Source organism: Mercurialis annua, linkage group LG5 (genome assembly GCF_937616625.2).
Source record: "Mercurialis annua linkage group LG5, ddMerAnnu1.2, whole genome shotgun sequence".
Lineage (NCBI taxonomy): Eukaryota > Viridiplantae > Streptophyta > Magnoliopsida > Malpighiales > Euphorbiaceae > Mercurialis > Mercurialis annua.
This window is the reverse complement of record NC_065574.1, coordinates 8,596,441-8,613,625: the sequence shown is the minus strand read 5'-3', so window position 1 is coordinate 8,613,625 and position 17,185 is coordinate 8,596,441. Positions and strand designations below refer to the sequence as shown.

The following is a 17,185-nucleotide window of genomic DNA, read 5'->3' as shown; positions in this document are numbered from 1 at the left end:
TTTTGAACGTTATCATCGATTTTATCGATTTTTCAAACGTTTTATAAAAACGTCCTCCCTTATATATGATAATAGGAGTCAAGTTAGATGTGTGCGCGAGCACAATATATGTTTGTGTTTACTCGAATAAGCAGTACGCTTTTGAGTACCTATAGTCTGTGAAGAGTTATATACTCTCGAGACTCATATTATAAGAATATCAGCAATAATGATGATGAGATTGAAATAATCAGCTGTTATATGATTGATAAGATGAGCTGTGCATTGTTTTGCAAAACGCGAACACTCAGGAGAGTGATATGCTCACAGGTACGTAAACCTGTAATTAGTAATGTGATATATCAAACGCATGCGTATTTGTGATTGATTCCTGTAAATAGGATTGTGCCTTATGATTGAATGTTGTTGGTTTTTGTTGAGTCTATGATAGGCGAAATGATTACAAGATTTAAGATACGCAATTTAGTCAAAGAAAATCTTAGGGACACTGATTTTCTTTGGATTTGATCAACATAGAATGTTTATAGACATGCGTAGCATAGGAATGGAACACGTATGTATGACTATATGTTCTTAATGTTCCACTACGTCTACAAAGAGCGGAATACTCTCAAAACTATCAAGTTTGTGACGTGGCCAAGTTAGGCCAAAAGGAACTTGGTTGTGATGATTTATTTATGTTATGTTTTAAGGGACACATCGAGGGTTCTATACGAATAGAATGGCTGAGCAAAGAGCTATACAAGCGCGTGCAGTCGCACAACTCGTAAACGAGGCCCGCGAGGAGGCCAGAGGTAATACGGGCGAATATGACCCGGCCCAATCGGCAGGTAGGGGCCGTGGACGGGACAGAGATCAAGAGGAACCTGGAGTAGGCCAAGCCGGGAACGTACAGGCACCAGGAGTGCCGCAACCACCTAATGTCGATGTCAATCGACTGGCCGCAGAAGTAACTGATATGCGGAATTGTATGTTAATGATGGGGCAATTGATACAACGACAGTATCAACGCGAAGAGAGAAATACGGATAGAGATTTGTTATTGGCTTATACGAAGTTAAACTCAAAGAAGTTTGACGGATCAAGTGATGCACTCGATTTCCTAGAAGAAGTTGAGCAGAATGCTCGTAGACTCCAAGCAGATGAAAGACAAACAATAATTTTGACGGAGATGTCATTGAAAGGTTCAGCCATGGATTGGTTTCGACAAGTAATCAGACCGATAATGGGTCAAATAACATGGGCAGAGTTTGTGACCCGATTTAAAGAATTCTTCCTACCATTTGCTGTGGTTGAAGGCAATAGAGACAAGTTATTATCGTTATCTCGAGGAGATGGATCAGTTCACGATTATGTCGCTGAGTTTAATCGACTGGGCAGATTTGCTCCAGATTTAATGATAGATAGGGTCCAAGTTAATACAAGATTCGTGAATGGATTAGGATATCAATTTATAGGATTATTGAGTCATACTGATAAAGAATTTGTTCAGCTTGTGGATAGTGCGAAACAAATGGAACGGGCACTTATCCATTTCAACGAAATCCCTGATCCTTCACGCTCAAATCAGACAAGAAGTGAACGTTTGAATTACGGACATCAAACGTCTAGTCAAGTGAGAGAAGAAACTGAACGACGACATGGCCGGACTCATAAGAAGGGCAGACAAGGAAAAGCAGCCAAAAGGGCTAGAACCATTAGTCTGAAGTCTGAACAAGGAAGTTCAAGCTTTACAAACCCCATATGTCCACAATGTGGCAGAAGACACTTAGGTGTCTGTCAGGCTGCAAGGGATGTATGCTTTAAGTGTGGACAACAAGGTCACTACGAGAACGAATGCCCACTTTCCATGTAACAGAATACCACGAATCATGTGAAATGCCCAACAATTTTGTCTCTTCAATGATGTTTGGTTAAAAATTACAAGATAGACCACATAGTAGCTGTGGAAGTTATGGAATTCAAACACAAGAAGCTCAATAATGATTGGACCTCTTGAGCTAATCTAGTTCAAAGGAGAACGTTTAGGACGTGAGTTTAGCACGACGCTTGAAACAGACGAATAGGGTTACATCTTTTCGTATGTAATAGGTATGTTTAGTTTGTGAATGACAGAGCGTTAATCGCTATGAATAAAAAGTTTGTACAGAGTCTTATGTCGATAGAAACTTACGTAAATTTCGTTTTGTGAAAAGAAATGTATTTGATGAAATAAATGTTTTGAAAAGACATAATTGTGCCCGGACACGAATCATAAAAACATCGCATTGACATGAATAGAATTGCATCACTACATCCATATTGCATTCACTAATAGGACATGCATCATATACATTGTGTATGTCTGAAAATGAAAAAGAGGAGTGTCATTGCAACTCTTGTGATGAGAGAAGTCATCACACCGGCGCACAATTATGACATGATTTGAAAATGAAAAGATCGTGATTTTAAACGAATGAGTTTTCAAACGTAAGTACGCTCAGACAATGACTCTGTACCTAGAGGCGTAGAACAAGACTGATCATCTTGTTAGGCCTACATAAGGATATAAGTGTAGAGAATAACGAATAGTGTATCGTGAAGCGAGAGGTATCAAGATTTGAATTGCAAATTCTTAAAGCAGTCTTGTATGTAGAATACAAGTACAATGACGCTACTTTACAAACATGTAAAGTGATAGCGACCACGTTTAAATTCCAAGCATGTTTACCTCTACGACGAGGAAATCGAACATAGAAGTTAATTACGTCAGGGATACGAACCCTACGAACAAACAAACCTTGTTCAAAAAGGTCGAATAAAGAGAATTGATTCATAATGATTATGAATCAAGCAGTAGTAAGAGGGTTAAGGATTGTTAGCATAGGAAGTTACTCGATAAGTATATCGAGATACTGTCACCGAGGAATAGTAATAGATAAGAGACCGTGTGAACCTAACTGCAAAGTCAACAGTTAGTGAATGATTAATCAGAGTATCGCAGCGGAAGTGTGGAAAGAAAAGAATGATAGGTTATGAACAAGGATTTGTTAAGGAATATAAATAAGATATTATCGTAAACGGTCGACGAAAGAGAATTGATTCATAATAAATATGAATCAAGTACTAAGTAGTAAAAGAAGGAATTTATATATAATAAGTGGAATAACGAGACAAGAGAAGATGGTGGGTAATGAGACTACGTAGATAGTGAAACACGTATAATTTGAGTGTCCATATCACTCAATGAGGAATGATGATAGGAGTAGACGATATTGGAAAACAAGATCAAGTCGTGAAAACGACCAAATAAAGAAGAGTAATGGATTGTCTAAACGAGGGAGCCTGGTGACGAAGATTATCGTCTCTAATGATCAAGTATATATGTGAGTACAACTAAACACACTATCGAGGAAGATCAAAAAGGTAAACTATTATAGCAGTTTGTAAGAATACGATTGAACAAGGTATTTAAGGAGGGTATATGAAAATTCGAGGACGAATTTTTACAAGGGGGAAAGAATGTAATACCCCAAAATATTTAATTAGCTAATTGGACCATGTGTCCAGTCTGGATTCGCCAGAATGGCGAAATCAGAAAGATTTCCGATAAAACTAAGATAATTAAGTTTTAGTAGGTCGGTTTGGAGGAAATTAATTATGAGGAAATTACAGTTATATTTCAATTCTAAAGTTAGAATTGGAATTAAAAGGAAAAATGTCAAGTAAAGCCCAAAATAGAGTGCAGGGACCAAAGTGGTAATTTAGCCACTTTGTGTCGGAAATGGAAATATTGGATTTTGACGGGAAAGTGTTAATATCGAGCTTCGTATTATTTATCGGATATAAATAATATGTAACAGTAATAATTTAAGAATTTATCGATTTAGTTATGGACTAAATCGTACGAAAGAAAAGTTTAAAGGATAAATGATAATAAACAAAAAGAGCAAGGACCAAAGTGAGCATTTAACCTCAATATATAAGGATTGAAATATGAAGAAAGGAGAATCAGAAGGGTGATCTCCAGAAGCTTCAAACGCCGATTACAATCGTTTCGCCGCCGTTTCGCCGTTCGACGTCCGATTCGAGCGATTTTCGCGGCGATCTCTTTAGAATCGAAAGCCCTATCGTTTCCGAACATCAAATCAAGGTAAATCTTCAAGAAATTTGGTTAAAAATCGAATATATATGGCTGTTTTAGTGAGATTGAGTTTTAGGATTGAATTCGACGTTTTTGAAGTTATTATAGCGTTTTAATGAAAACCGAGATGCGGGTTTTGTATAGTTGAATGTATAGCACGTCGGGATGGCTGAAAAGCCCCGGAAAATGACTTTCCGGGGGCTGTTAAGAGTGTGCGTTCGCACACATTGAGTGTGCGTTCGCACACTCCTTAAAAGTAAGGGTGTGCGTTCGCACACATTGAGTGTGCGTTCGCACACTCCTTAAAATTAGGGTGTGCGTTCGCACACCTATTGTGTGCGTTCGCACACTACCTAAAACTTGCCAGATTCAAAATCCCAACGGTCAGTTTATAGATTTGCCTCTTAGGAACGCCTCTGTCAAATTTCATCTCGATCCAACGGTTCAATTGGGAGAGATCGTCGTTTTACTAAACAGTGTCAGTGTGCAGGCAGCACCTGCGCATTGTCCTGAAAACTACTTGAAACTTCATCGGAATGAAAGTAAACCCTGGAGTTTGAAACTATCATACGTATAGGAATGCGATTAAGAGATATAATAAGTATCTCGACTAAGTATTAAAACACGATCAAAGTTAAAAGACGTATTTAGAATAAGATCGTGATAACCTAAGGTTACAACTTAGGATTTCGGTACTAAGTTTACGTTTATGAATTAAACGTACAGGTAATTTGGATAAGTAATGGACGTACCGACGAGCTACCAGGCCGACGAGCTGGAATAGCTACAAGATCGGATAATGCATAGAACCTGCGTGATAGATTGGTAGCATTGCGGTATATTGGATAGCAGTCACTGTGAGTACATTTTAATTACTCGTTAATATTCATAAAGTCGCGTATTTTCATATACGGATGACTATATGAATACTTATATGTTTAATATATGTTTGAAAAAGTACATGTATGTATGTTTTGAAAATGATTACTTTCCATACTGCGTTATTTTAAGAATAACATAAATAGATGAAAAGAACATATATGTTTAGAATACTGGGAAAGGGGTTAAGCAATATACAAGTATCGAACCAAATATGCACGAGAAAAGTATAGTACATTCCCATATGTACTATTATTCATATGTTTACAAAGAAATATAGTACGTTCCCATACGTACTTTTAATTATAACGAATACCATACGTGTGTGTGTTATAGATGTATGATTGTAGATTGCAATGTGCATGTTATGGTCCATAAAGGATCAATACAACATAACGGAAAATATGTAATTAAATAATAAACGTAAGACGAGAAGTTGTACGATGGTACAACCAAATATAAGAACTGAGATACAAGGTTGATCTCGGTAGAGGTACCCCGAGACCTGTATCTACCCATTCTTGATAATAGTCCTCGGGACTCATATAAAGATAAAATCAAGTATATATATATATCGAGAATCAATGTGAAACAAGAGCAATAATTAAGATATGAGATAAGACACATCGGTTGGCGTGGCTATCGATGTCAGATGATTAAAGACACATCGGTTGGCTTGGCTATCGATGTCAGATATGTAAAACACATCGGTTGGCTTTGCTATCGATGTCAGACAGATGAAACACATCGGTTGGCTTTGCTATCGATGTCAGAAAAATGAAGTTAGAGAAACTTAATAAGAAAAATAAAGACAATCAAAACTATAACAGTAAACAAAACATGTCAAGCACGTACGCAGTATAAACGTACATGAAACATAAGAGCGAGGCAAGGATATCAAGTACGTCTATAACATAAACGCTTAGTTTATGACACGTACATGGCCTCTGATAGTATGAACGAACATACGAAGTATGTTTGGGAGTAAGATCGTGTAAAGTATAATTCAAAAAGAATATTTTCTATATAAAGAGGTTTTTAAACGTTTTCACCCTTTATGCAATATTACTTGTAATTATGTGTATTCACTCAGTTTTATACTGACCCCGTTGTTATTCCAATTTTTACAGGTTGAGTTAGGTACGATGTGGAAATCGAAGCTTCCGAAGTTTTTAATTCTCGGAAGTAGTACGAGTCATGAGACTAGGTTCTCATTCTAGCAAGTCCGCAGTAGTTTAGAATAGTCAGACTCTATTTGTGAAGCGCTTTAACTCTGATATGTATTTCAAACAGGGGTCGTGTATATTTTGATATTATGATGATATACGAGATATAATTTGATTTGCGAAAAATTAATATGTATTTTCAGGCTTGCTACGGGTTTTGGAGCTACCACTCCCATTCCCTAGCGCCGGTCGCGGCTCAATAATTTGGGTCGTGACAATACTGGTGATCACACAGCCTATTGACACCCAATAGGTAGCTAGTTTCTTCGGATCGCATACTAGTTCTCATATATAGAAATTAATAAAGCATATAACATTTCAATCAATTATATAACATGCGATGCGTATAAACAGTATATGTATATCTATACAAATAACTTTATATATATAATACACGAAAGTAAAGTGCAACTCACAGTGACCGCAATCCAAGAAATGATATGATCGATCTGATAGTACGCTCTCGCTAGTCCGCTTCTACTGACTCCACTACTCGCTGACACGTCTGATAAATCGTTAATAGTTAGACGTGAATCTCGTATTCCTATACGTATAATACTTTTAAGTTTTAGGATTTAGTTCATTTTATACTTATTTACGTATTCGATATCTCTAGTTGTAGAGATGACTTAGCGAATACCATATATCGTAATTGAGAATCGCTTAATGTCCTTGACGTTTTCCATTGTTATTAATTATCTAAAACGTCGAGCTAATCTCGAGATTAATGATTCTCAAAGTTCGAAACCCGTCCTTTAGAGTCAAATTATTCAAAACGTCAAACACCTAGGTCAATTACAGTTTGCATACGCATGGAGGCGAATCAGGGTGCACGGGCGTGCCCTTCGGTGGGTACACGATCGTGCAATCAAGTACACGTTCGTGCACCTCAGGGGTACACGTCCGTGTACTAATAGTACACGTTCGTGCACCATGAAAAGTGCACGTTCGTGTACTTCAGGTACATGATCGTGTACCTTGCTAGGTGCACGTTCGTGTACTTTCAGTACACGTTCGTGCACCACGTGCACAGCCCCGGAAATCAAGTTTTCCGGGGTTTCGCCAAAACCCCGACGTGCTTCACACACCCACACTCAATACCCATATCTCGGTTTCTTCAAAAACGCTATACTAACCTCGAAAACGTCAAATTCATGCTTAAATCATAATCTCATTAAAACAGCCAACTAAACTCGATTTTTGCACCAATTTTCGAGATATTTACCTTGATTTGATTCCCAAGGATGATAGAGTTTTCAATTCTGAAGAAATCGCCGCTTGAATCGCTTGAATCGAACGTCGAACGGAGAAACGGCGGCGAAACGATCGTGATCGACGATTTTCTCTCAACTCACTCGCTCTCTCTTTGGAAGTCTCTCTTCCATTCTTTCATATTTTCTTAATTATATATGATTTGGCTAAAAGCTCACTTGAGTCCTTGTTCTTTTTGATTCTTATTATTTATCCTTTAAACTTTTCTTTCGCACGATTTAGTCCATAACTAAATCGATAAACTCTTAAATTATTACTTTTACGTATTATTTATATCCGATAAATAATACGAAACTCGATATTAACACTTCCCGTCAAATCCTACAAAATTCCATTTTCCGACACAAAGTGGCTAAATTACCACTTTGGTCCCTGCACTTTATTTTGGACTTTTCTTGACATTTTTCTTTTCAATTCCAATTCTGTCTTTAGAATTGAAATATATTATTAAATTCCTCGCATATAATCCTTTCCAAAACCGACCTACTAAAACTTATTTATCGAAAAACTTTCCGATTTTGCCACTCTGGCAAATCCAAACTGGACACGTGGTCCAATTAGATAATTAAATATTTTGGGGTATTACATCATCCCAAACAACTAGTCATAATTTACTCGTTTTACGTCCGAATCTCGCATTTTCGGAGTCCGGGAGTCGATATCGGGATGGGGAATCGTCAAATTAGGTTTTTAGGGTCATTCCCCTTCAAAGGAGGGGTGGTGCACGTCGTGCACCCCCTAGTGCACGTCGTGCACCTCATTGGTGCACGTCGTGCCCCTGCACGACGTGCACTGATGTTGTGCACGTCGTGCCCCCTTCGTGGGCATGCCTCCAGCCGTCCAAAACGGCCATTCCGACCCTAAAACTCAATGTTTAAACATCCCTAATCAATAGATTCATCAAATTATCAATCAAGCTAGTCGGAAACGAAAGAAAAACGCTTAAAACGAATCGAATACGTAATCGCGATTCGGTTTCGCCGTAACCTATCGTTCAAAATCGTTTTTCCATCAAATAAACTCAAACAAATGGAGAGATGACTAGCTTACCGTGATTGTCCTTCGAAATACGATCGATTCGAGTTATTAAACGTCGAAAACGGACGAGAAACGGCGATTGTACGAAGGAAACAGTGAGAACGGCGATGAAAGAAATGAAATGAAAATGTTAATCTGATATAAGGTTTCTTGGCCATTCCTTCATTCGAAGGAAATCATATATAAAATGGTCAATTTGCACTTTGGTCCTTGAAACTTTACAAAAATTTCAATTTAGCCCAAAATCTATCCGCGTCCAAATTTTAAAAGGTCTCCGATTGATTCGAAACTTTTACCACTAATACTATAAATTATTTCACGGACTTTGGAAAAATAATTTCCGTCACGGGATTTATATTTTATTTTATATTAATTTCTGAAGTTAAATCCTCAAATCCCGCTAATTGACTTATTAAAAGTTATTCTAAATTCCCGATATAATTAAATTAAATTCTCCTTAATTTAATTTATCAGAAATCTTGACACGTGGCACGACGTAATTATCTTAAAATATTTTGGGGTATTACAATAGATTTATAATAATTTATTTACAGAATGTTTAAATCATTGCAAAAAACTTAAAAAATTACACAAATCTAAAACGAGTTGAGAAATCCATAGCGCGAACGGAAGAAAAGAACGGACTAGCGCGAATGGAAAAGACGAATGGAAAAACGACTGGAAATGACGAAAAATCCATCGAAAATAGACGAACGGAAAAGTAACCGGAGAAGACAAACTGAAAATCAAACGAAAAGAAGAAGACAAGAAGAGAGAACTTTGAGAGAGAAGAGAGAAAAAAAAAGTTATATAAAAATTTAACCAAAAATGAGATAAGCCTTCTATATATAGTGGGTACTTTTGTAAATAAGTTAGAAAAATAGGTAGCATAAGAAATAAGAGAAAGATTGGCCAAAATGTTATAAATACTTTGCCAAAATCAGGTATTTGAAAAATAATTCCTAATTTTATTTGTTTTAATATATTATATAAATTCTTAAACATAATTCAGTATGAGGTAATAATTTTGATTTATCGTTTTAATGGTATAAGCACTGTGCAGTAAATATCAAGATCGTGGGTTCAAATCCTCCCACAAACGCTCTCCACTCCCCAATTATCAAAGTAAAAATAGGTAAGATATAAACAATATCAGAAGTTCAGAACTACGGAAAATGAAACATTGACTTTTATAACAACAAATTATTTATAGTTAAAAGAATATAAATAATAGGTAAGATATAAACAATATCAGAAGTTCAGAAGTTCAGAACTAATAAGAAAAAAAAAATTACTTTAAAACCCCTCACGTTTATCATAATTTGCTGTTTGATATCCCTTATTTAAAAATCAAACGATTTGATACTTCAATTTTAATTTTGTAAACTATAAGGCCCTTCTATTAATTCCATAATAATTTAAAATTTACTTTCAAACGATTTGATACCTCAGTTTCAATTTTGTAAACGATTTGGTACCTCAGTTTTAATTATGTAAACGATTTGGTACCTCATTTTCAAACGATTTGGTACCTCACGTTTCATTCCGTTAACGATTTAATACCTATATTTAACTGAAGGATCTTATAGTTTACAAAATCAAAACTGAGGTACCAAATCGTTTGACTTTCAAATAAAGGGTATCAAACTGTAAATTATGACAAACGTGAGGGACCTTAGAGTAATTTGCTCTAAAAAGTAGTTCATAATTTTTTTAAATTTATTTATAAAAATATTTTAAAATTTTAAAAACTACATCTCATACTTGACCACATAAATATTTTTTACTTTTTTTTATTTCTATTTATAAAAATATCGCATTTAAAAAAATACCAGAAAAATATTAAAAATTCACCGTCAGAGGCTGGTGATTGGTCGCCGAAATTTGACTGATTTTTTTGGTAAACACATGGTCATCACATAGTGTGTTTATTTAATGTTAACCAGTGGATTCTTTATTTCGTCGATTATATTATATGTCTGTTTTATAAGTGTTTTTTGAGGTGTATTAATTTTTAGTGATTTTTTGATAATTTTTCCAGTGTATTTCAATATTTTTTTGATATTTCAGACATACTAATACTAAAAAATAAATCAAAAGTAAACCAAAAGAAACCAGTTGAATTTTGTTTTATTTTAGTATGTTTTCTGTCTTTTTCATTCAAGTTTTTTTGGGTGTCTCGAAAAATTAACTTTCCTTATCATATTTTATAAATAAGTATTTTTAATAGTTTTATCCACCACCAACAGACCGAATCGACCGATTGCACAGCCATATTTTTCAGTTTTTAATAATTTATTTTTTTAATAGATTTTTTTTCTGTAATTTTTTTTATTTTTTATAGTGTAACAATAGTGTGTTTTTATGGTGTTTTTATAGTGTAAGATTAGTGTATATATAGTGTACATATAGTGTATTTATAGTATATTTATGACATTTTATAGTGCTTTTATGGTCTATAACATGAAAACACTGCAAATACACCATAAACACTGCAAATGCACCTATATATATATATTAAAGAACGGCAGAAATACACCAAAAAATATAAAATGTTCCGAAAAACACTAGATATACACTATGAATAGACAAAAAAATATACTAAGACGTAAATATATTATAAAATTACTACAAATGCACTATAAAACAATTTGTTCATTACAAAATCAGTAGCAATAAATAAATTTATGAATAAGAGACAGACAAAATAAATAATTATATAAATAATAGAACAATTTTAATAACAAAAATTATAGATCTACAATAATTTATTTACAAAATATTTAAAACATTGGAAAAAAAAAACTTAAAAAATTACACGAATCTAAAAACGAGTCTAGAAATCCATAACACGGACGGAAGAAAGAACGGACTAGCGCGAACGGAAAAAACGAACGGAAAAACGACCGGAAATGACGAGAAATCCATCAGAAGTAGACGAATAGAAAAGCGAACGGAAAAGACGAACGGAAAAGTAACCGGAGGAGACAAACTGAAAATCAAACGAAAACAAGAAGAAAAGAAGAGAGAACTTTGAGAGAGAAGATATATAGTGAGTATTTTTGCAAATAAGTTAGAAAAATAGGTAGTATAGAAAATAAGAGAAAGATTGGTCAAAATGCTTTAAATATTTTTTCAAAAAAAAGTATTTAAAAAATAATCCCTATTTTTATTTGTTTTTATATAGGGTTAATTGCATAAAAAAATCACCAACTTTCGCGCGTTTTTGATATTTAATATAATTTTTTTTCTTGGCATAAAAAATAACCAACTTTCATTTTTGTCATATTTGTCTACGAGATGTGAAATGGCACCGTTTTAAATGTAAAATGGTGCCGTTTTGTGCTAAAACGACGTCGTTTTGCGCTTAATTTTTCAAAGAAAGCGGTATGTGGACGAATATGCCAAAAAATGAAAGTTGATGATTTTTATGCCAAGAAAAAAAGATTATGTTAAATATCGAAAACACGCGAAAGTTTGTGATTTTTGGTGTAATTAATTTAATATATTATGTAAATTCTAAAACATAATCGAGTATGAGGTAATAATTTTAATCTAATACATGCTTCATATAATAAGAAAAAGTTATAATTTTTTTATTGAGAAATACAAAACGCTTTTTTAAAGAGATTAATCCAAACATCCAATATATATTTTAATTATAGAAGTAAAAAATAAAATAAAGGGTGGCGATATATCCAAATCAAGTATTTATAGGATCAGAGGAGCTCTTAGTATTTGGACATTATTATCCCTTTATAATTAGTCAATAATTTCTTCTTTTGGTTTATCTTTTTGTTTTTAAATTTGTTTTAAACAAATACCTAAACCTTGTGATGAACTGCAAAATAAATTTTTGAGGCAAACCATTTGTTCATCCATCCGATTTTAACAGGCATAAGTTTCAAACATTGGTTTCATAGATAACCATGAAAATATAAAAGAACAATGACCCTCTTCATGTGTGTCTAAATACTATTGCATTATCTATTCTGTAATTTTTTTTTATTTCTCCTGTTCTATAAGTTTATTATTTCTCTGTAAGGTATGCATTCAGCTAAATCCTCTCATCCCTTCAGGTGTGAAGTCAGGGATTTTCTATCACAGAAGGAGATGGAACTATAAGGCTTTGCATACAGACTATGAACTCGAACCGAGTTTATTCATTTAGAAAAATGAAATTTTTACATTAGATGCAATTTGATGAATCCTTTTGAGTATTTTTATTGACAAAGAGCTATTAATAGAGAGTTCAAAAATATTAACTTACATTATCAATTTGATGAATGATTATGTATCGGAAAATTTGATTTACATTTTATTAGTATGATTAAGTTTGATTAAAGAGAAAGAGGTTGATGCAAACAAAAATTGTTCTGAGTTTAAGTGTTTGTTTACTATCAAAAAAAGAAGGCCTAATTACTTAAAAGACTCCCACCTTATAACATTTTTTCGTTTATACCCTAACCTAGAAAAAAGTTCATTTGTACCTTTTTTTTGATTTTTCATTTTCGTCTCTACCCTAAAGAGCTAATTTGACCTATTTTCATTTGAAAAAATATTCAAAATGATCCTTTATATTTAACTTAGATTCTAATTAAACATTAATATTATTAATCATTTATAATGTTTTCATCTTTTGATTAATTTAATTGTCAAAAAATTTAATTTTAGGGTAGAGATGAAAACGAAAAATTAAAAAAAGGGTACAAATGAATTTTTTCTTAGGTGAGGGTATAAACGAAAAAATATTATAAGATGAGTTTTTTTTAAGTAATTAGGCCAAAAAGAAATTATCAACTAATTATAAAAAGGTAGTAATATCTAAAATCTAAAAATTGCTCCAACTTTATAAAAATTTGATCTTCGCCACCTAAAATAAAAACATATTGTAGATATATAATATAACATAATATAAGTCAAAATACAATAAATTTAAGAATTTTTATATATTTTTATTAGTTTTACATATTATAAATGAATTTATTTTATTTTATATCAAATGTTATCTGTACTATATAATATATAAAAAAATCACCGTCATTCATGGAATATAAATTCAAAATCATATCTAATATAATATATTTTAATTTAAGTAAAATAAATTTATGATAAATGACGGTGATTATTGTGCGGACATATGACTTGTTATTTCTAAATTTTAAGAATGGATTATCTATAAATCTGAAACATTGAATATAATATAGTACCAACGAAAAAAGTTTTGAGTCAAGAAATAGATAGATATACCAAAAAAATACTAGATAGAAAGATACTTATATTACTAAGAACTCGAAAATAAAAATACAAATTATAGAAGATTTCCAAGAATCAAGAAACTGATCATCTTTTCAGGTCCACTGAAAATCACACATTTGCATTTCGTCTTCTTGCTAACCACCCACAACAAAACTCAACCAAACATATTCATACATACATATATAATACCCCCAAAAAAAAAACTACATACATAGAAACCACACCACAAATTTTTATTAACGCCCAGCTTCAACAACTACTACTACTACTGCTGGACGAGGTGATGAATTTGCTGCGGTTTGTGTTGTATGATAATATTATTCATATTCAAGCGAGAGCAAGACCTCGCCATCTCTCCGGCCAGAGGGATCACCGGAAGATTGTCGCAATTGCAAATCTCGATCATGAACCCGTCTGGGTCGTGAAAGAACAATTGATCTACGTGTATTCCTCCTTCTTCTACCACCGCTCTCTCGTGCTTTATTTCCATGTCTTTCAGCTTTTTCTCAACCGCCCCCATGCTCTCACACTGTACCAGTCATTTTTGTTACTTAGTATTTAGTCCTCTAGTTCTCTTTATTTACAATCATAACAGTGAGCATAATTTAAACTAAAAAAAATGACAAACGTATGAAAATCGAATTATATAGCACGGAGAAACGGAACATTTGGACACAAAAACGGTTAAACAGTGTTTCTTAAAGGTTTCATATGTTAAAAATAATCCTAAACACTACATTTTGGATATGTTTTTAATACGGAGTTATCGAATGAAATGTCTGCCCTACCTAAAAATCAAACAAATATGAGGAACCGAACAGTAATATGAATATCAGTTCATTTCAGTTAAAAATTATGTAAAAAACTATTATGTTAATACAAATTACATCAAAAATATAAAACTAAACAACCAATTAAGCACACTCATTGATTCAATTTGATTTGAAATTATGAAAAACATCAATTTTGATTCAGCTCAGTTCCATTCGAATGAAGCAACATGACATACCAAACTCCTTTACAAGAGCAAAAGTGGGTCAGATTGATCTTTGTTTTTATTATAGTAACTAAATTGATCTTTTGCTTTTTATTAGTCACCAAATTGATACCTATTCAAGAAAAAGCATAATTAATTAATTTATTAATTACTAGTATTTTTTAAATAAAATTACTATATTATTTAAAATAATCTTAAATTTTCACCTGCAACATCAATGTTTTGTCCTATTCAGTTTTGTAGTGTAGGATTCCTTGAAATTTAGTTATTGTCTGTTTCTTTCTTTTGTACCAACTCACAATCATACGTAGTTACGTGTCTGTCTCAGTTCATTGTACATCTACCTATACAAATTGTTCATTTGATACCCAAACAAAACAATATTACAATTCAATCCAATTTCAACGGTAATTTCTTCATAGATAACAAAATTGGAAATGATTTACCTGGAAAGAAATATGATTATCCTTGGGATTAATTTCACCTTTCTTCGGCATATTCTCTGGATTTTCCGACTGCAACAAATGAATTCCAATTCCATATCCAAATAGCCTATACACATTAAATAGAATCTAAAATCAATAAAACTATTAAAAAAAAATTCTTATCTACAAAATATAAATAAATTAAAATAATATTTATATGTACCAAGCTCCATCAAAATCAAAAGAACCAGGTCTTCTTATAGGCACAAACCCAAGAACATTTTGATAAAAATCTATAGATTCCTCAACTGATCGACACAAAAGAGATATGTGATTCAAAGATTTGAGATGCAGAGGGTTTCCTGCATTTTCCTTCATTTCTATTTTCCCGAGAAAATTTTGTTTTCAAGAAAACAAATTATACAACCAAACCCTATTCGATCAAGAATCAAACAAAATGGGTTTTATCGAATCAAGAATCCAAGAAAAGAAAATCCAAGAATTAGAGAGAGAATCCAAGCAAGAAAAGAAAGAAAAATTGGTTGTTTAAGGCAGAAACGGAACCGCAAATTGGATGAAATTTTGCTAAGAAGTAGGTACGTATTTATAGAGATGATTTGAAAAACTATGCGGCGTAGTATTTATGTGACACGTTCGATCATGAAACGTGGCGTTATGGATCAGGTCGACACCTATATAACTCAGTGCTGATTAGGATTTGCAATAGGGTTTATTGGATTTGCTTTCGGTACGAAATTTACTACTCATGTGACCGTTGTCCATTAATTTTAGTTCTAAATCAGCTATTGTATAAATTGGAAAAATAGTTAATTTTTTTATTACATGTTTATATAAAAATTTAATTTAATTAATTACTTAAACACATTGTAATAATATTAATTATAGACCTCTTGTAAACTATATCCACATCACATTAGTAAATTTTAGAGCAAATTATTTTAAGAGTCTTCACGTTTGTCATAATTCACAGTTTGATATTCCTTATTTGAAAATCAAATGATTTGATACCTCAACTTTGATTTTATAAACTATAAGATCCTTCTGTTAAATATATAGGTACCAAATCGTTAACGGATTAAAACGTGAGGTACCAAATCGTTTGCAAATCGTTTAAAAATGAGGTACCAAATCGTTAACATAATTAAAAGTGAGGTATCAATCGTTTGCATAATCAAAACTGAGTTACTAAATCGTTTGAAAGTAATTATGAAATTATTAACGGAACTAACAGAAGGGTTTTATAGTTTTAAAAACCAAAACTGAGATACCAAATCATTTAATTTTCAAACAAGAGGTATCAAACTGTAAATTATAACAAATATAAGAGGCCTTAGAGTAATTTGCTCTAAATTTTATGTTAATTTAGTTAAGTGCATATAAACGCATATTTCACCAAAGATAAAATAAAATAAAATCAATGACAAGTACTACATAAGCAATAGCAATAAACATTAACCGAGCTGCTCATGTGCAGTTCGGTTGCAGCTTGATAAAAATTCGGTTTATGTTTGTTCGTATTATAAATGAAGCAAGCTCGAGTTTGATTTTATCATCATTTATTTCAGCGAGCTGAACATGAATATAATAGCGTCCGGCTCGTTTATGTTCACGAACAACCCAATTAATTGAACCGACTGAAATGTTAGATTCCATCTTAAAACTAATTAATGTTAAGTGGAGGTGTCCAACTAATATTTAAAAATATGTCCAATCACACACAACCAATGTGGAATTTCCCACTGCAACACTCCTCCTCACGCGTAACGTGTTCGAGCCGAACAACAAATCCCCCTCATGCTTTGTGTGGGCGGGGCTAAACTCAAATTGTGCGAATGGACAAAACTCTGATATCATGTTACGTTCCATTTTAAAACCAATTGGTGTTAAGTGGAGGTGTCAAACTAATATTTAAACACATGTCCATTCAACACACAATAAATGTTTC

General features: G+C 32.9%; 1 protein-coding gene across 1 annotated transcript; it reads right to left on the bottom strand.

The window, feature by feature from the left end:
- Positions 1 to 13,785: 13,785 nt before the first annotated feature.
- On the bottom strand, positions 13,786 to 15,811 carry LOC126679870 (glyoxylase I 4). Its single transcript, XM_050374880.2, has 3 exons — positions 15,443 to 15,811; positions 15,241 to 15,346; positions 13,786 to 14,326 (listed from the first exon to the last, which is right to left on the bottom strand). The coding sequence occupies exons 1-3, from the start codon at positions 15,595 to 15,597 to the stop codon at positions 14,063 to 14,065; spliced, it is 525 nt and encodes a 174-aa protein (XP_050230837.1). The 5' UTR covers positions 15,598 to 15,811; the 3' UTR covers positions 13,786 to 14,062.
- Between the last annotated feature and the right edge of the window lie 1,374 nt (positions 15,812 to 17,185).

Excerpts from the sequence above, each read along its gene's own strand:
- LOC126679870 (XM_050374880.2), bottom strand. The coding sequence starts at position 15,597 with ATGAAGGAAAATGCAGGAAACCCTCTGCATCTCAAATCTTTGAATCAC. Across the intron at positions 15,347-15,442 it reads TTTGATTTTGATGGAGCTTG|GCTATTTGGATATGGAATTG; the intron begins GTACATATAAAT and ends TAATGTGTATAG. Across the intron at positions 14,327-15,240 it reads ATAATCATATTTCTTTCCAG|TGTGAGAGCATGGGGGCGGT; the intron begins GTAAATCATTTC and ends TGACTGGTACAG.